A 21,114-nucleotide genomic window follows, 5' to 3' on the forward strand; every position below is an offset into this window, starting at 1 on the left:
CATAAGGGGAGGCATAGATAGTTGCATTTGCTGCAATGAGGAATTGTGATGAATGGAAACCTTTTGTAGTAATGGTAGCAATTGATTTTTGTTTTGCAGCAGTGAATATTATTCTCAAGAAAGTTCTTGAAGAAGGAATGAACCATTTGGTTTTTATTACATACCGTTTATCAATTGCTACCATTCTCTTAGCTCCAATCGGATACTTTAGGGAAAGGTTGGTATGCAATATTATTCTCTTATTTTGAAATCTCTTCATATTGTTAATATGCAGATATATCTGTCCCAAATTGTAATAATGTCTTTTCATTTGTTTATTTACTGTTTTAAGCATTGATTGATGACACTTAAACCAAATTAACCAGTTTGTTTGTATTAGACTCTAACAATGTTAATTCATCAATGCAGAAACAGTAGGCCAAGGCTCACATTTCGAGTTCTATGTTACATCTTCTTCAGTGCTATTGTGGGGTTAGTCATCAATATATATCAAATTCTATTTCTTAACATGATTGGAGTGAATGAATGAATGAATGAATGGTTTTGTTTGTAGGGCATCAGTGACACAATATTTCTTCCTGCTGGGGATCCAATATACTTCTGCTACCTTTGCTTGTGCATTCATCAACATGGTGCCTGTGATCACGTTCATTATGGCATTACCATTCGGGTATATACATAGGGAAAGTACGAGGAGTCAATGGAATATTTGTACAATGGAAGTTTAGGGAGTATTAGAGATATAATCACTGATGTTATCTTTTCCCATCAGTTGAAGCTTTTGGGATGAGTGGTATCATGACATGATATTAGAGCGCTAGATTCGAAAGGTCAAGAGTTCGATTCTTGGAGAATCCTAAAATTAGTTTAAGTTTTTGGAAAGATGTTTATTATCCCTAGTGGATTAGTTTAAGTTTTTGGGAAGATGTTTATTATTCCTAGTACTCGGATGGTTATTCTAGATAGTATAAGGAATGTTCATTTTGTAACTCAATAACCCATCGTACAGATTGGACAAATAGTCCATTGTCTCCCTAGCAGGATCCACATATACATATGCACACGTCACCTTAATTACATATAATTATATATTTGTTATATGATCTTTGTTTTCTTTAATCTATCATGCAGTCACCTTCACTTCTCTGTATATATTATTGAATGTTGATTCTTTCATTGTACTACAGGTTAGAGAGTGTGAAGATCAAGTGCAAGAGTGGGAGAGCGAAGATTCTTGGGACATTGGTGTGCATAGGGGGTGCATTGTTGTTGACACTCTATAAAGGAAAGGCCTTGTTTAACTATTCTTCTGCAACTTCTATAGCAAAGACTGGAACAAGTAGTAGTAGTAGTAGTGGAAGATGGACTATTGGTGTTGTGGCTTTGATTCTTGGAACACTGTTTTGGTCATCTTGGTATATAGTACAATCAAGCATAAGCAAGAGGTTCCCATGTCAATACTCAAGTACAGCCATGATGACCTTCTTTGGAGCCATTCAAGCAGCTTTCATAAGCTTCTCCATTCAACACCATGATTTCTCCATTTGGGTTCTCAAGGGAAAGCTTCCAATAATTGCTGTTCTCTTCTCTGTGAGTCACTTTATCTCTTCTTTTTTTCTAGAGCAAGAATATACTCATAAAAGAGTTGTTTTTGTGTAATTAAAAATCGTAATTATTTAACAATTTTTACTTATTATTTTATACAGAGACAAATTCATGAGTGATTATTTAAAAAGACTAATTCTTTTTAAAAGATTAAAATTACTTGATTTTCTATTAATACAAAACTAATAAAATTCTTACTTATCTATTTTTATTTTTATATTTTTTATACTAAGTATAAATATATAAAGATATTAGACATACAAATCTTTGTTATATACATGTATATAAAATAATTTATTTTAAAAGTAGTTATTTTACTGATATGGTGTAAAATTGTTTTAATTTGTATTATATGTGGATAAAAATTATTAAATTAATTAAACAAGGGTTGTTTGGGTGAGTTTCTAAGAAAAGATCTTTTTTGAGTTATTTTTTTTAAATCATCTTATGAAAAAGTAAAAGTAATTTTATGTTTGGGTATCTCATGTAAAAGATCTTTTTAGCTATCAATTATATTTGGGTATAACAATATAAAAGTACTTTTTTGTTTATTTATTATATGAAAAACATATTTTTTAAGGAAAAAAATCTTTTAAAAAAATATAAAATACAACTTCTCAAAAAAATATTTTTTTTTTATTTTTCTAATACTTTTATTTTTACTATAGAAATTTGTCAAACACGTTAAAAAAAATTTTTTTCATTAAAATTTTTTTTTATCAAAATAATAGTGTCCAAATAAATACTTTAATGTCTAAGTTAAATTGGTTGTGTATTGGAAAAGGGGTCACAATCTCTGTGGCTGTTTCCTGATTTGGGTTATTTCTTTACAAAAAGATAAAAGGAGAAGAGAAAAAAGTGTGGAATAGTGAAAATAATGTACAAGGGCCAAAAGTAGGTTTGATGGAATGTAAAAATTGAGGGTTAGTTAAAATTGTTTGTTGCAGGGGATGATTGGATCAGGATTGTGTTTTGTGGGGATGTCATGGTGTGTGAAGAAGAGGGGTCCAGTGTTCACTGCAGCATTCAGCCCTCTTGTTCAGATCATGGCTGCCATGATTGATATCCCTATCTTGCATGAGCAACTACATCTTGGAAGGTATACTCATCTTATTCAATAATAAAATAGGAAGAATTTTTAAGTATACTAGAAATATCGGTATTCCAATTGTTTTAACCGTTGATCTGAATTATATAAAATATATATAATATATATTAATTAAAATTAACGATTAAAACGATTGAAATACCGATGTTTCTGATACACTTAAAATTTTTTTAATAAAATATACTCTATATATTTGTCTATTTTATCTATGTATTACCTTCTTAAATTTATGTATTTGTTAGATAATATTAATTTAAGGCTGTATTAAAAAGTAAAATGACATAAATAATTAAAAAATAAGGGAATGAAATAATTTACTATAGTGTTATGCTATGTCTCACATACATTAATTATTAGTTAATTACATTGCATACATATATGTCTAAGCTCAAAATAAGTAAATTAGTTATAATATTATCTGCACATTACAAATTAGCTATTAAATTAATTATTATATATTTGATTTATTTTTAATATAAATGTTGATTTAATAATTATTTTTTAGTATGTATTTAATATAAATAATTTGGTGGCTGATTTTTTTTATGTATAGTTAGATTATTTATTTATATATACCATTGGATTGTAAAATTGCATCCTAACACCATTTTAATAAAGACACTAAAAATGTCTTTTTTTTTTAAAGACGTTTACATATGTCATGTTATTATTGGACATCTTTATTAAATCGGTTAATAATTTATTTTTTAATAATTCAGAACAAAACCGATTTATTATAGCAACAATAATAAACCCAATTGTCTGTATTATAATTATTAGACCCGATTTGATCCGATCGAATTATACAATCTAAATCGAATATCTTTAAATTTTTTTATAAAAAGATAAATATATCCTTTATTTTTTGTTTTGCGGACATTTAAATCTTTAAAAATATAAAAATACAATTAAATCCTTAAAAAAAATTGGATTTATTGTTATTGTTTAAAAAAAAACGGTTTTATTCTAATTTGTTAAGAAATTAAAAAATAACCGATTCATTAATATGTCCAATAATAATGCGACACGTAAATGTCTTTACAAAAAAAAGACGTTTTACGGGAGCATCAAAAAATCAGAATGTCTCCAACCATGCACGTACTATATGTTGCTCTATTCATAATCTTTGACATTCTTGAAGTGAAAGAATTAATGTAATTATGTCAAACTTTGTCTCTGTCTCTAAATAATGTCCACAAAATAAGAAAAAAAAAAGATATATATCCATTTTATGTTTTGAAAAAAGTAACAGTTAAAGTGAAAGGAAATTAAGGGAATAAAAAAGAAAAGAAGAAAAACAACCTTTACCTCATTACCTGATTTATTTTTTCATTGACTTTGCTGTTTAGTGTCTTGGGATCGATGTTGGTGATGATGGGATTATACATTCTTCTGTGGGGTAAGAGCAAGGAGATTCAGAATTGTGTCATCAAGTTAGTCCAAGACTCTGAACAAAGTCAACAAACCAAGGAACAAGATCCGGAAATACAAGAAGCTACGGTTTCTTGTGATTACCAGTGTCACTAACACAATTAAGTTTGTTGAATGGTGAAACTCATGTGCAGTCGACTTCACGTGAAGTTGATAATTGAGAATCGTTAGATATTTTTATTTAATAGCTCTCAACTATCAACTTCACGTGAAGTCGACTGCACATGAATTTATATATATGTTGTCAAACCCCACAACTTTAATTTCATATTCATCAACTTTGTAATTGTCACACCTAACCAAAACTTTAGGATGGGTGGAGAACCATTCGTATTTAATTAATATCTTGAATTGAGTAGTGTTGACCTTTCTTTTTCATCAGAATTTTGCATGTAAAATTCTATTTTTTTTCAAAATAAGAAAATATATAATTTTCAGATCAATAAAAAAAAACCAAAAATCAATATGTGATTTGCTACACTTGTTGCTCATTTGGGCTTACCATTTAATTAAAAAAACTTATATTTATTTTTTTGTAATATTTTAGTATGTTTGGATAAAAGTTTTCTAGCTTAAGCATAACCGATTACTAAAAAATAAAAATGAAAGGATTTTGCTTAAAGATACTTTGCTAAAATATTATTACAAACACTATTTTTAATATATTTTAATACTTTAAATGCATTGATAATTATTACACTAGTTTTATTTTTATATACTATTTTTATTTAAAGTTAATCTTACTTTTATAATTAGACCCAATGTGATTATATTCATTGCATTGCTTTTTCTTTAAGATAACATTGCCCTTGTCACCGAAAAGGAAAAGACAACTTTGATTAAAAAGTTGTGAAAAAAGAAAATACAAATTTAAATATCTTTTAAAATAAAATACGATAATCCCTTTTTTTTAAAAAAAATAAGAGAAAAAACAAATAAATTTTGAATGTTTTTATTATGAAAACAAATAAAGTTATCACCAAATTAAAATATAAATAAGTCTCTCATTTTTTTAAATAAGAGATAAAAAAAACTCTAAAAAGACCTATGAATCTACCGTTTACAAATGTTAATAACTTATTTATAATGAAATTTAGTGAGAGACTCATTTGTCTTTGACAAAATACTAAACATCTATTTGTTATTTTTTTAAAAATTAATTATATTTATTCTATTTTGTTGGTTATCCATTGTATTTTCCACTTCAACAAATTAAAAACTAATATGTTGTAGTACTCAATTTTATTAAAAATAGCTGCGAGTCAATAAATTAATACATGCATAGGATAATTGGAGTCTACCAATAACAGTAAATCCAAATCTAAATTTTTGTTTTTGGATGTGGGAATATGATAACTTTGAACGGTTGAAACAATTTGATGTTTGGCCCATTAATTTGACGAAATGGGTTGTTGATTGAGAGTTGTTTGGGAAGTAGTAAAACCTTTTTTTTTTTGAATTATGAAAAGTGAGAATACTGGTATTTAACACTATTTTAAAGAAAAGTTTTTAATTTTTTAAAAAGTTAATTCATAACTTTTTTAAAAAGTAAAAATATATGACTTTTTTCTTTTTTGATAAGTCATTCTATTATTTCTATAAAAGAATATCTTAAAACAAAAAAAATTTACTTTTATTCTTGGCCGTGTGAAAAATATTTTTTGTTTTTGAAAATACTGGCTCTCTACCACCATTCTTACGCAATGTTCTATCTGCTAGAAGCATTGGCCTTACATGATTCATCTGCTGGAAGTATTGACTCTCCACCACCATTTTCACACAATATTCCATATGAACTACCTACTACGTGTCTTTTTATCACTCTATTTTTATTATTAAATTTGTATTTAACATTGTGTGTGGTATGAAATCTCAATCTTAATTTTATTTTTTTCGCATGTGATTTTATTTTTCTATAGGTTACTACTATTTTTATAGTTAGTTATAACAAGTGCTTAACCCCAATAAAAGAGGAAGGAGTTCTAATAGGAGTAAAAATAAAAAATAAAAATAAAAATAAAAAACAACAACAAAATATATATCAACACACATTTTATATTTGTTTTTTATTTTCACCTACCATATCATATACAATAAAATAACAAATACTAACTACATAATAGTTTTTTTAGCATTGCCATCAATATTACTGTGAATTAGAATTTTAATATCCATTCTTTTGTGTAAAAAAAATTATATTTTTTGAGTTATTTATTCAAACACTACAATTTTAAAATAATTATTTTTATAACTAAAAATTCAAATACAAAATAACTTATTTATGAGTTACTATTAATAAAAATCCTTCTATTTTAAGTTCTTCTGGAAAAAGAACTTATTTAAGTTGTTTATTCAAACTGGGTTTGAGTCTAGTATGGTGATGGGCTTGACCCACTATTCCTGGGTCTGGGTTGCCTAATGATTATGGACCGGTTTGGGCTTACCCAATCAGACCGGTTCAGAGTTGAAAGCCCTCTGATTCTGCATCCTCCTCTTCGTGTTCGCGCTTTCTCTTCTCTCAGCTCCAACGCGCCGCTGCCATGGCCGTCAACGGCGTGCCGGCTGTCGCTTCCTGAGTGCCTCCACTGCTTCCATTTGTGTCCCCCTTTTTCACTTTCCGCCACCTTCCACTACGACGGCAGCATCAGCGGTTTGCCAAGCTCCTAGCCGACCACCACAACCTTATAGCACATCGCTGTCGCGTGCTGCCGCTTCAACCGCCGCGAACATCGTCGCCATCCTCATTCAATATCCTCGGTAACAGTCTCTACCACTAAGTGGTTCTCCGGCACATCTTACTTGCTTTGTAGTGTTATTATATTACTCAGATTCGAAAGATAGATCGTAGTAGCGTAGTGTTTCTAGTTCATTTTAGCTTAGTTGTTCCGTTTAAGAGATTTTATTATGAACTGTGTTTCGTTTTGATTTTGATGATCAGGTAAATGTTGCAAGGATGAGCCAGCCGACGGTGATTCTTGCCACTGCGAGTTATGATCACACCATTCGTTTCTGGGAGGCCAAGAGTGGCCGCTGTTACCGCACCATTCAATATCCTGATTCGGTTCCTTCTCATACTTTCCCTCTTTTAATTTTCGTTATGAAAATACTGGAAGTCATAGCTTAATGAATTCAAGCACATGATTTGTAATCAAATCTATGAATCTTGAAGGGGATCCAAAAGAAAAAGGAGATCAGAACATGCATAGCTGAGCTTTTTCAGTGTTTTATTGTGCATTTGCCGTTGGCAGACGGCAGTTGTGTTACTTTGTCAAGAAGACTGATTTTCTAATGTGATTTTTCCATGCATAATGCTGTGTAGCAAGTAAACAGGATGGAGATAACGCCGGATAAGCGATACCTGGCTGCAGCTGGTAATCCTCACATTCGACTGTTTGATGTTAATTCAAATAGCCCTCAACCGGTTTGTCTTTTCTACTGATAAACTTACTTCAGAAGTTTCATCTCATATATGGTTACAAATAGTAATCTCCCTGATTGTGTCGCAGGTGATGAGCTATGATTCGCATACCAATAATGTAATGGCAGTTGGGTTCCAATGTGATGGTAATTGGATGTATTCTGGTTCAGAGGATGGCACAGTCAAGATCTGGGATTTGAGGTGAAGTAGATATCATAATGCATAATAATGTTGTATGATTTACACCCTTGAATTTCTTCCATTAATTAGTATGTGCTTATTTTTATTTGATGACCTATGCAGGGCACCGGGTTGTCAAAGGGAATATGAAAGCCGTGCAGCTGTAAACACTGTAGTATTGCACCCAAATCAGGTATGTTCCTTTGTTTTTCTGTGGTTTTATTAATTTATTTCTATCTAATGATTATATCAATAATTAAAAATTTAAACTAGTATGAACAAGTTAGAAGAGAGAGATAGGGACCAATAACAATAAGTGCTTTAGTGAATCATGTCATTATAATAACTAGGGCTGAATAGGTCTAGCAATCTTTTGTTTTAATTTGTTTAGCTACTTGGCACTATATGCATTTTATTTTACTAGTAGTTTATTGACTGAGTTTCAGATCTGATTTCTGATTTCTTGACTCAATATCAACTATCAAGCAGATTTTTATGTTTCATTATGTTCCAATTAAATCATGTGGCACCGATACATCAATCTGTATTCTTTATGTTCTTCCTCTGTGGATCTCATGAATTTTGTATGTTTGATCCAACAGACTGAACTAATATCCGGTGATCAAAATGGCAATATTCGTGTTTGGGATTTGACAGCAAATTCATGCAGTTGTGAATTGGTATGAGTTATAAACTCTTCTTTTGTATATGTCATATGACTGCAGAATCAAGATTTTAAGTGCTTGCTATCTGAGGGTGAAAAAATGTAGCCTTGCCATAGTAACTCTAGCATAAAGCTTCGAAACATGTTATATGTTCCATCTCTTTAATCTCCCATCTGCAGCCTAATATACACTCAATTTGCATGAGTGGTCATGGTACTGAGTGAGCCTTGTTGTTAGTCATTCGCTTCAGAGAAGTCATTGCACAATCCTTTAATGATTTGATTGACCGTCTTTAGACTTGGCACATTGCATTATATCCTCTCTCTTTTGGTCTTTCTCTCACCCTTAGATTTAAAAATAATAATAAAAAAACAAGCGGCTTAAATATCATTTCAATATTGGAGGAAATGTAGGTGCCAGAGGTGGATACAGCTGTTCGCTCTTTGACAGTAATGTGGGATGGGAGCTTGGTAGTTGCAGCAAATAATAATGGAACTTGTTATGTGTGGCGCCTCTTGCGAGGAACTCAGGTTTCACCTTCATAAATTATTTGCAATATAATACCCTCATATCAAACTTTGGTTATCTGTCTTGATCGATTGTGCATTTTTGCAGACAATGACAAACTTTGAGCCTCTTCATAAGCTGCAAGCACACAAGGGCTATTACATTCTCAAGTGTCTTTTATCACCGGAATTCTCTGAACCTCACAGGTTTCAATTTTTCCTTTTTTTATTTTCTTGGGACCTTGTTGAGTTTTTAAACAAGCCCCCTGTATAAGAATTATCTGTGTATATTCAACATTTATAACTGATCATCAAAATTTTATCCCATTTTATATATGTATATTTTAAAAGTTATCTAAATATTTTTTATAAAATTTTAGATCAAATGTATAAATAATTCGTTAAATACAAAATTATTTATCACTTATAAATAAATAATATTATTTTTAATCATTTTTATTGTATTTTTTAATTATTTAAAAATATTTTTATCGATATTAAAATTCGAATGCATTACAAAATATTCAAGTGTAATTTCAATATATTTTATCCATTTTATAAATGTACCATATAATAATATAATAAGATAGATTAGATTAGATACACATCCCGCGCATCGCGCGGGGTCCACACTAGTTTCTTCTTATGTAAGATGCTTCATATATCTTTGTAGGTATTTGGCAACTGCATCTTCTGATCATACTGTTAAAATATGGAATGTTGAAGGTTTTACGTTGGAGAAAACATTAGTTGGTAATGCATGAAGTTCTTTGACAAATCTATTGATTTCTCACTTCCTACTACTTTCCTCAAAAGTCAAAACATCATTTTCCCTAAGTAAGTTTGCCTTCATTTCCCAGGTCATCAGCGCTGGGTGTGGGATTGTGTCTTCTCTGTAGATGGTGCCTACCTTATAACAGGTACAAACTAAATCATATTTTAAAATATAGGGGGGTTTATCGGGTTTAATGTGTCCCAAACTTGAGGAGGGTTTATCGGGTTTAATGGTGCCTATCTTATAACATTACTTAACCATATTGGAAGTCTGTAATTTACTCAATTTATCAAAGTATCGCTAAGCCAATACATATTGTCATTGCAGCTTCCTCTGACACAACTGCTAGGCTTTGGAATATGTCAAGTGGTGAAGATATTAGGGTTTACCAAGGTCATCATAAGGCTACAATTTGTTGTGCCCTACACGATGGGGCTGAAGCCACACCTTCATGACATGTATGCCACATTCATTTATCCTCTTGCGCCTGTGAATGTTTACTTTTCTCATAGTATGAACTTTAGTCAATAATTTTAAACTAATGCTGTAAATCCTCATAGCGGGATAATAGACACTTTTCAAAGCAATCTATATTGCAATTTAAGAATATGTGATGTCTATGGAGAAATTCTCAGCTATAGTCTTCCCAAACTGGATTGAAAACTTCAGGTTTGATTGATAAGAGGTGGTTTCATGAGTTACTAATAATTATATTAATTGAGCATATATCGTAGTAATGAATAAAGATATCATAGGGCGTTGAATTCCAAGATCTGAATACTTAATATTCAATACTATTACTTAGGCATCAAAGTCAAAAGGCAACAAACATAATCTCATTCTTTTTCTTATTTTTCTTTCAACATGTTTTCTTTAGAATTTTTCCTAGCTATCATAAACAATTTACTAATATTCATTCCCATATACTTATTAAATATGAATATCTCCTATTGTACTTCTCTTGCAAAAGAGTAATACTCCCAACTCAAATTAAAGATTGACATTACCTTGAGTGATATGAATTCTATTATTGAAAGAAAATTATTCTTCGTTTCAAATATATATTACAAATGTCGTTGAAATGTTTTACATGATTGAACATGCAAAGGGATTTTCATCACTGAAAGTTTGATTGGGATAAGTATGTTGTGCAGAGTATTGGGGAGGGTAACTAAATATAATTTCGGGATTTTGGCATTTCTCGTTGTTTTTATTTTCTTTTTCATTATCGTCTACATTTATAATATATGCATGCTTTTTCAGTTGCTTCTTAACGTATGCTACAAGCTGGTCTTTTTCCATTGTTCCTTTAACAGTGACTTGTGACTTTTCCTTGTCCAATGCTACAGAAACAACACCTGTCACATATTCACACACCAGATGCTAAGAAAATGGTTACAGTAACCATAGTCGTATTAAATATTTAAATTAAAATATCACATTTAAAAGGAGAAAAGAAACTTATACCTTCCATTTTCTCAATTTTTCTCTTGATATCATTTTCACAGCCATCACAATATATATACATCTTAAGCATCACAGTTTTTATTATAGGCTGTTCAGAATAGTTGAAAGAAATAAAATTAGTTAACAAGAAAAGAGAGCATTAAGAAATACTCAAAAAAAAAAAAAAAAAAAAAAGATCCAAACCTGATCTTTTTCCTTTTTTTCTTCTTTTTTTGGTTTCTCTGGCTTTATTTTTGGTGAAAGTAGCTCCACATTTTTGCTATACTTCTTCTTAAGTCTTTCCAAAACCTTCAAAGGATCTTTCACCACTTCTCCTTTCACAGTGACCTTGTTATTTTCTCTATCAATCACAATATTTTCCACTCCTATATATAATCATTGTATATACCATTTTCATTCATTGTTATCTTTTATAATATATGATAAGAGACTTATATGAAAACAAAACATTACCTTCAAGACCTCTCAAACACCTAGAAACTTTATCTGAGCAACCGTCACAATGTATGAATGCTTTCACCACCACTGCCTTGTCTGATTGTCCTCCCTTTTTTTTCATTATTTTCGTTGTTTTGGTGACAATTTTTTTTGCATACAAAACGGAGAAATAATAAATGACAATTCAATCTTGTAATTTGCTAAATAATATTAGTATTTTCCTTACATCAAAACATAATTAACTAAAAGATGCAATATAATATATACTTAGATAATAGAGAATGTAAATGAATTGCACTTTCAATTTCCTTACTTGTTTTTTTCCCATCGCTTGCCTTAACTATATTCTTTAAGTCTCAACTGATAAAGTGGAATGATGATCACTATTTCTTTGATTTTACATGTATGTGTATATATATAGTGAACATAGTTAAGCACATATGGTATGTATAGTTATTGTTATGATGACTTATATAGAAAGATGGAACAATATATCGTATATAATCTGCAATCTGAGAATCACATCTCTACATTAATAATGTTTTAATTTTAAAATAGGAGTTTTGTATAGCCATAGTAAATATACATGTCAGATTAGTTAACTGTTAAAGAAGAGTTTAAGGCAATAAAATTACAGGCATAAATTATAAAGATTTGGAGATACTCTGGATTTATTACAATTAGAACAAATTTGGCTGTAACCATAAAAATACCGGCATATTCATTCTGTTAGAATATAATTAGGATCAATTAGAATCAATTAGAATTATTTAGTATATCTGAATATTTATTATAGAATATTAGGTCTTTATTATTACGATTCTCTTAGCCCCTATAAATACCCTTCTATATTGTATCATTCAGACAACTTGAATATACACAAATCCTTCCTCCAGTTTTGTCTCTTGTTTCTAACATGGTATCAGAGCCATGGTATCCTCCTTGAAGAGGATATGTTGTTTTCCTTGCGGTGAAATCACCGTAGTTTTTGCATTTTTTTTCTATGTCATTCATCTTTCTATTTTGTCACTCCTTTGATACTTTTTCACCTCACCGACTAGCCTATTTTCTCTGTCTTCTGTTTTTTTTTCGAGTTGAATGATCAAACACCATTGTCATCTGCTGCTTACCTATTCTCATGAAGAAATCATATAGTTTTCGCTCTCTTTTGGCAGTTCCGTTTGTATTCTCTCGTGGCAGTTCCGTCTGCGTTCTCCTTCCGTCTGCATTCTCCCGTGGCAGTTCCGTCTGCGTTCTCCCGTGGCAGTTCCGTCTGCATTCTCCCGTGGCAGTTCCGTCTGCATTCTCCCGTGGCAGTTCCGTCTGCGTTCTCCCGTGGCAGTTCCGTCTGCGTTCTCCCGTGACAGTTCCGTATGCGTGTTTCCTTGTGGCAGTTCCGTATGCGTTTCTTTCTGGCAGTTCCATCTGCACTTCCTTCAGACAAGCGGCAGTTCCGTCTGCGCTTCCTTCAGACAAGCGGCAGTTCCGTCTGCGCTTCCTTCAGACTAGCGGCAGTTCCATCTGCGCTTCCTTCCGGCAGTTCTGTCTGCACCCGTTTTATCAATTTATGCAGTTCTTTTTCTATTTATTTCATTGTTTTAAATATGTTTCAAACTCACTTGAGTTTGAGGGGGGATGTTAGAATATAATTAGGATCAATTAGAATCAATTAGAATTATTTAGTATATCTGAATATTTATTATAGAATATTAGGTCTTTATTATTACGATTCTCTTAGCCCCTATAAATACCCTTCTATATTGTATCATTCAGACAACTTGAATATACACAAATCCTTCCTCCAGTTTTGTCTCTTCTTTCTAACACATTCATTGCACCAAATAGTCAACCATGCATCATCCTAATTGGGACCAAATAATCTTTTTTGCTTAATTGTTATTCATGATTGTTGTTTTAATTTGCCTTAGTTAAAATTTTTAGGTTCTTTTATTGTGTTTTTGTATTTGTCTAGTTTGTGATTAGTCTTCATGGCAATACTAAAAGAATTGATTCACAAACCAAAATTCCTTTCTCCAATTTTGAGTAATAGATAAGAGCCATCTTAAAACATTTTTGACATGTGATTAATTACAAAAGTACTATTTGTACACTAAGATTAGTCATTAAAATCAGCCATTATAAATATATGTGTTGTTTAGTTCATTTTTAATGTGTATTTTGTATTCTAACATTATTTTATACTAATAATTGATTTTGGTGATTGATTTTAGTGTACACGTAAAGAGTATGTGCATAGTATCCATAGTTTACGGTTAGGACTACTGAGGTATCTAATCTCATTCGCTCTCCTAGCTTTCATCTCTCAGTGTCAATATCGGTCCAATAGAATACTTTTGCTGTTGGTGTTTTTTCCGATCTCTACGCATTTCACCACTCCACCAAAAATTTCCTCTGCCGCTATCATACTCCAACTTAATAGTTTCCACCGCCTGTCCAGCGTTGAGCCCTGGAATTTGACTGTGAATTTAAAAAGCCACCTACGTCCAATCATTCATGACTTGACATTTACTTAAGACTAGTTGTCTACTTAGTTGCCCTCTAATTGAAGCTTTTCCCATATAATTGATTGATTTTTTATTCATAAAATATAAGATTCAACAAAGAACGAACACACCCAAAAAAAAACCATACTAGCTTAGCATTACATGCATGGTTAGTGAAGCAAACATGATACATAGACACTCATATGTAGATAAATTGCATATTTATTGTTTGACACGCCATCAAATATAAATAGCATAGTTAAAGTATAGCCTCATTCAGAATGAAGGTCACTCTTGGAACCTTCTTTCTCTTTCTTCTTGCCCTTCTTGCCATGCTTATTATTATGATGAGGAATAGGGTCAGTGAAATCTGAGATATCCAAATGCACACCAGGATCATTTGCATGGAAGCTACCGCCAAGCATCATAGAGTTGTTGATGGCTTGGAAGTTGCTGTTGACATAAGTGCTCAGTGGCTCTGCTTCAACACCATGATCACGATGATGTTGATGATGAGAAGAAGCAGCTTTTCCGGGTGACTTTTCGTCCAACTCACCTTTGAGGGTGGCTCCGTCGTTGGTTCCGGCGAGCGTGATGATTCTGACGCCGTGGTCGTCGTCGTCGTGGGTGGCAGAATGGTGGTGGTGGGTTGAACCTGATTTTTGGAAATCAGTTACACGGTTAGTGATGGCAGATACCATCTCCCTGATTTCTCTGTCAAGAGAAGATTGGTTTGGTGGCTTAGCTGCAGATTCTGATGAAGGCATTATTAATAGGTGAATCTACTATATAATAATGGTGTTTGAGTTCAATCTGAATGATGATGATGAGTGTGTTTATATATATAATAACACAATGCATGCAAGAGATAAGAAGAAGAGGAGAATAAATTAAAGTGGATGAAATAACTTGGATGTGAATAAAAGGATCTTCATTCCATTTAAAAGCTAAAGGGGATTGCTTGAAACTTGGGTTAGCTTCTTCAGTTCCTTCTTGTGTGATGATCACTTATAAAAGGAAAGAATCACAACTTAAAGAAGGACAATTGACATATGGAACAAGATGAAAACTTACGCCTATAGTTATTAAAGTTTATAGTTATTAAAGCTGATATAACTATTAAGTGATTTAACATATTTAATTAAATTATTATTTAATAATTTTTAACTATTATCTTTATAGGAAGACAATTGTAAGCGAATTTTCTATCAAGAGCCCAAATTAATTAACATAAACATTTTACTATTTGTATATGTCCCAATTGAATCTATTTGCTTTTGTAATGATCAGTGAAATGGGTTTTAAATTCTCATTTTGATGTTTGAGATTCACGCGATTATTCATATTGGTCTTCGAAATTCAAAATTACCTATACTGATCTTTCATATTCAAGTCTGTGCACCAATGTGGTCTCTCGACTCTTTCCGACGAAGACTAGACAAACGGAGTGTTGAGATGGCACCCTCCCTGCCATGTTGGATGATAAGTAAACGACGTAGTTTATCTTTGACGCCCAAACAAGTCAGAAACATCGTTCAAATAGACAACTCTTTTAAATAAGTCAGACTTTTAAGGCTCCACTACTAGTGTTGTCTATTTGGACATGTTTCTAATTTGTTTGGATACCAATAATAAACCACGTTGTTTACTCATCATCCAGCGTGGTAACGAGAGTGTCATCTCAACACTTCGTTTGCTTAGATATCGCCAAAAAAAATCGAAAGATTACATTGGTACCTGAACTTAAATCTAAAGGATCAATATAAGTGATTTTAAATTTCGAGTACCAAAATGGATAATTAGGTGAATTTCAAAGACTAAAATGAGAATTTAGTCGTAAAATGGGTGTTATAATGATTTGAGAAGAAAAAGAAAAGTGTGAAACACTGATAGAGAAGCTCTCTTGGGAGTTCCAAGGAAGGTGATGGAGTATACGGTGCATACATCTTCCCCAATATATGCATATCCACCCTTCTATTGGGATATAATTGATTTTTTTGTTGTGACTATTCGATACAAATACAATATCTCTGATTCTCTGGTGTATTTTTTACTATTTGTATTTAAAAAAAAGTAATGGATAAGAAGTAAAAGAAAAAAAAATTTAACAATACAAAAATTTACTAATAAATGCAACCAAATTAATAGAATTATATAGTAGAATGAAGGAACATGCAAACAAACCACCGACACCCAAAAAAAAGTTCTCGTAGGGTAAAGATTTTGCATTAAAATAATTATCTTCGTAGTATTGAACAAGAAAAAATGAAAATAAAGATTTAACATATTTAAAAATTAACAAATTTGTAACATTTGACGAATTAGTGATTGATTTTTGTTTTCCAACGTTAAATTTCAATGCTATTGTTCTGGAATAAGAATAAGATATTGAGAATTTAGTTAAATAAAATTAGTCACTAGATTAATATAAAGATAACGGGTATAAAAAAAATGAAGAGTTAGTTATAATTCGAGAATCTGATAAATTATAATACTAAAACGTATACTCAAGACTATAAATATTTAACAGTTACTCAGAGATAGTATAATATAAAAAAAAAATGTTGAGATAAATAATATTTTTGCATTGTAATTATTTTAAGTTTATTACTAACTTAAACATCGAAATATTTTTATAAATAAATTATCTTGTGGAAACACGGTTTACATCAGATCTTAGAATCTCATAAATTCGTAATCAACCAAAGCTATGAACAGCTACATATATAAGCTTAAATGTTTTGTTGACTAATTATATATGTATAAAATTCATTTTAAAAAATATTAGATTAAATATCTTTGGTAGATATTTTGTAAGAAAGAATCCTTGCTGAGTTGCTGCATTATTATGGAGTCTACATCATCAGCATCCTATCATGGTAGTATACACAGTGAATTAATTACTATTATTCTCAGTTGACGAAGACGCTTGCGAATAGCGATAGGTTCGGTTTGTTTTGGAGTCAGTGATTACTGATTCGGGATTAATCTCTATACCTTCTATGCCCATAGTTTGGAATTTGCGGCGCATTTGGATTGGCCCCATTTTTTATATATTCCTTCTACTTCGTTTCCCATACATATCTTTTAAGAATACCAAATGCGTTATTCAATGGATAAAGATGTCTAAAATATTTTTTTTAAGATATTTTTTAGTAATTAAAATTTAATATATATAATTAATTAAATTGTATTATTTTTGTTAAAATTAATTTTGACAAATTGGTTTAACTAAAACAATAATGAATTAAATTTTAAATTAGTCTAAATTAATATTATTTTTTATAAAAAATTACTATAATATTTTTATTAAGAGTATTGTAATAATTTTTTATAAAAATAATATTAATTTAGATCAATTTAAAATTTGATTTATTATTTTTTCGGTTAAATTAATTTATATAATTTAATTTTGACAAAAATAATACAATTTAATCAATTATATATATTTAATTTTAATTATTAAAAAATATATTTAAAAAAATATATTTTAAACATCTTTATTTGAGTACCTATCTTATTCAATTAACTATTAATTTTAAATTATATTACACGAACTATATATAATATGTCCCGTATATTATAGTGTTATTTTTTATTTTTTTGTCACAGTTGTATTTTTATCCATAACACCTAAGCCAATAACTTTAATTAAAATGTACGAAATTATTTTTGTGTACAAATCATAATTTAATTAATTTAATCTCCTATCGAGTTCAAGACTGTTCAACCATGAAGCACAGGGACCACTTGGATGCAATTCATTATTATTTATATATTTTTTTGTTTCTCTTACAGAGAAGGATCTAGAGTCTAGACAAGCCTCACATGATGCGACACATCATGGATCAATGAAACTACTAGAACCAGCAGCAACATTGTCAATAATTACATCTGCAAACTATAGTTATCATAAAGATAATGCTCGCCAAAAAATAATTATAATATAAAAATATTATATAAAAAATTTTATTTTTTTGATAAACAAATAATATATATTTTTTTATTACTTATATTTTTTATCATCTATTATTTTATTGTATGTTTAAAATTATTAATATTTTTTTTAAAATTAATTTCAGTTTTTTTCGAATCAAATTTCTAACATCTCTCAATCACATTATTATCTATTAAAATACAATAATTTTCTGCAAAATATAAAAATTAAATTAAAAAATTTTTACAACTTCTACTATACATCTTATATTTTATATATAGATTATTAAAAAATAAAAAAATATAAAAAATAAACAAAAATTAAAAAATATTTTTTTAAAAAAAATTATTAACTCATCATATTAAAATAAATAAATAAGTATACATATGAATATTAAATAAAAATATTAAAATAATTAAAATCACGGCCTATTAGTACACATATGAGATAATTTTAAAAATACAATAAGACATATAGTTTAAAATTTGATAATATTAATTATAAAAATTTATTAATTATAAATATTATAGGTATGAAATTATAAATATTATGAATACAAATTATAGATGTTATTAACATGAAATTATGGATGTTATGTGTATGAATTTATAGATGTTATGTGTAAATTTATCAATTGAATAGATTAATTTAATATCTGTGTTAACTTTATATTTATAGATGCAATAACTAAAAAATGATATGTGTATGGATGTAATATCTAATAAACATGAATTTAATTTTTAGATGTTAGTTGTATGTAATTATGGATGTTATGTATATGTAAGTATGAATGTTATGTGTATGAACTTAGTTAGTATACAATATAATTATAAATGCACATAAAAGTACACAAAAAAAATTAAATCAATTTATTACCATACCTCATAAAAGCTAATGTGGTTTTTTATATTCTCGAGAATTGGTTGACTGACAACAACCTCGTCGGGTGAGTCCGTCTGTTGTTCAAATTCTTCATCAGCACTTTCTACCATAGGTACCGTATTAAGGACGAATTCAAATGCCATACTATTTGCAACGATAAACTCGACTTCTTGTAAAATTTCTTGACTTATACACTATTCTGCTTGCAATTGTATTATAGTCATAATTTTTTAATGATCATAATTAAATTAATGGAAGGTATATATTATAAAGAATCAAGTGCAAGTAAATGCCTTAACGGAAACAAAGAATTAATGATTTTTTTGTATTTTCATTGATTGATATTAAATGTCTTAAGAAAAACAAAGAATCAAGTGTAATTAACTCAATTAATGTATATTATCATTACCGTCCATTTTTATTATTATTAATATTTAATGTATTCTTAAATATAAAAATTAAATTATAAAAAGAATATTAAGTATTGATTACAAGAATATTTAATAGTAAAGAATATGATATTATAATTAATATCATTAATAAATATAATTAATAAGAATATAATAAATGGAATGATAAGAGAGTGAAATTAAAAAATAAAACTGTTATTAAATAATATAAATAAAATAAATTATAAAAACTTTTAACTAATTATGACTAAAAATTTTTTGTTACTAAACTTTTTCCATCATAAATAATAAATGTTGCAAGCAAATCATTCTCAACAATTGAAGTCTTGAAGATATATCTACGTTATGAAGTGGATAAAATAAAACTTAAAAATGTACCGATTGAGTTTGATTTTCTTCTACTTACAAACTTTGTCCGTTATTATTGGTTTATTTTTTATTCAATTATTACTCCAATTATGTTTAATGATGGATATAAATATAGTTAGGCAATTCATATGCTGATATGCATCATAATTGATGCAAACACGTGTAGTGCTGCTGCCTAAGTCACTACTCACTAATAAGATCCTGACACTTAATAATATACAGAAGTTGTCTGTTTCCATTTTCGTCTCTTATTTACAAAAGTAACATTTATCTTAAATAGTAAATACCATAATCTCTTGGGATTCTTATTACCAAAATCAAGCAAAATTGCTAATATATAATGTAATGCACACTCGCCAACTGGTGGTCCTAGCCAATAGCCATGATGATGAATCATGAATCGTGATAAACTAAAATACAAATAATCAATTCAGAATAATTTGAAAGATGATTAGCCGTCAACGTGGCACAACGCAGCTAACAGCAACATCACATCACTAAACAAAGGGGATTAAGTATTTCTAAATGATTGAAATACCAACAATGCTACCATGGTGTTTATTTACTTAATCAGTTTAAAATTTTTTAAAATTAATTGAGTTGTTTTTTTTTGGTTAGTTAGACAATTGATTTTTATATTTTTCTTTTATTTAATTAATTTAAATTTTTTTAAATTTTAAATTTAAATTTTTAAAATTAATTAAATTATTCATTTTTTGACTGATTAGACACTTAGTTCCTATATTTTTTTTTGAGATAATATACACGTAAAACAAAGTTATTGTTGTACCTTTTTTTCACATATTTGTATAACATTTGAAATGATAGTAACCAAGTAATATATTTTGTTAGCATATATATATATATATATCAATACAAGATTCTTGTAACTTTGTAACTTGACAAAGAAATTAAATGAATAAATTAAGTAATTTTAGTAATGTTAAGATTAGTTTTTTGTAAAATTATTTTACAAAAAAAAATACTAAAAAATATTAAAATTTATTATTTTTTACAATCATTTAATTATTAATTCAATTGTTTTAATCTAATTTTTTTAATTTAATAATTCAGTAACATATTTTATTTTATATTTTTAAATATTAATAACTAATTAAAAATAATAAATAATACATTTTAATAACCTCTAAACTTTTCTAAAATAAAAAAGAAAAAGGCTAATGAAAATGAACACATAGAAAGCAATTAATAAAGACATGGGGAGGGAAAATAAATATGATTGGAGGCGAGAGGATAAGATTTGCGGGAAAAAAGAGAAAAGACCATAATAGAGACAATACAACACAAGCACACTGAATCTACCTCAAACTGGAAACCGGCTACCATTACCTTCTTACGCTTTTTGTTTTTGTTTTTCCGGATAAGAGACACACAGAGAGAAAAGTTTGGCGCCGCTGT

The 21,114-nt window shown here is 29.3% G+C and overlaps 4 protein-coding genes across 5 annotated transcripts; 2 read left to right on the forward strand and 2 right to left on the reverse strand.

Moving 5' to 3' along the window:
• Positions 1 to 4,250, forward strand: LOC107619933 (WAT1-related protein At3g30340-like). 2 transcript variants are annotated; one of them, XM_016322163.3, is made up of 6 exons: positions 1 to 217; positions 409 to 471; positions 554 to 670; positions 1,188 to 1,590; positions 2,553 to 2,704; positions 4,063 to 4,250. In XM_016322163.3, exons 1-6 carry the CDS (start codon positions 36 to 38, stop codon positions 4,238 to 4,240), a joined length of 1,095 nt encoding a protein of 364 aa, XP_016177649.1. In that variant the 5' UTR covers positions 1 to 35; the 3' UTR covers positions 4,241 to 4,250. The 2 variants fall into 2 exon arrangements, with proteins under 2 accessions (XP_016177649.1, XP_020968890.1); XM_021113231.2 differs by lacking the exon at positions 554 to 670.
• Positions 4,251 to 6,595: 2,345 nt separating this feature from the next.
• LOC107623295 (target of rapamycin complex subunit LST8-1) lies at positions 6,596 to 10,295 on the forward strand. Its single transcript, XM_016325503.3, has 11 exons — positions 6,596 to 6,901; positions 7,083 to 7,205; positions 7,464 to 7,565; positions 7,651 to 7,763; positions 7,866 to 7,935; positions 8,345 to 8,422; positions 8,821 to 8,937; positions 9,023 to 9,120; positions 9,587 to 9,666; positions 9,774 to 9,833; positions 10,016 to 10,295. Exons 2-11 carry the CDS (start codon positions 7,098 to 7,100, stop codon positions 10,141 to 10,143), a joined length of 954 nt encoding a protein of 317 aa, XP_016180989.1. The 5' UTR covers positions 6,596 to 6,901; positions 7,083 to 7,097; the 3' UTR covers positions 10,144 to 10,295.
• Positions 10,296 to 10,774: 479 nt separating this feature from the next.
• On the reverse strand, positions 10,775 to 11,921 carry LOC107619935 (Heavy metal transport/detoxification superfamily protein). The gene is given in 6 exon segments (XM_016322164.2): positions 10,775 to 11,046; positions 11,156 to 11,243; positions 11,339 to 11,520; positions 11,609 to 11,712; positions 11,714 to 11,793; positions 11,907 to 11,921. Coding segments are annotated over 6 exon segments (741 nt in total).
• Positions 11,922 to 14,163: 2,242 nt separating this feature from the next.
• Positions 14,164 to 14,920, reverse strand: LOC107621563 (uncharacterized). The gene has a single exon (XM_016323594.3). It carries the CDS (start codon positions 14,862 to 14,864, stop codon positions 14,370 to 14,372), a length of 495 nt encoding a protein of 164 aa, XP_016179080.1. The 5' UTR covers positions 14,865 to 14,920; the 3' UTR covers positions 14,164 to 14,369.
• Positions 14,921 to 21,114: the final 6,194 nt, after the last annotated feature.

Source organism: Arachis ipaensis, chromosome B10, assembly GCF_059453495.1.
Source record: "Arachis ipaensis isolate K30076 ecotype BB chromosome B10, ASM5945349v1, whole genome shotgun sequence".
In the NCBI taxonomy this organism is placed as follows: domain Eukaryota; kingdom Viridiplantae; phylum Streptophyta; class Magnoliopsida; order Fabales; family Fabaceae; genus Arachis; species Arachis ipaensis.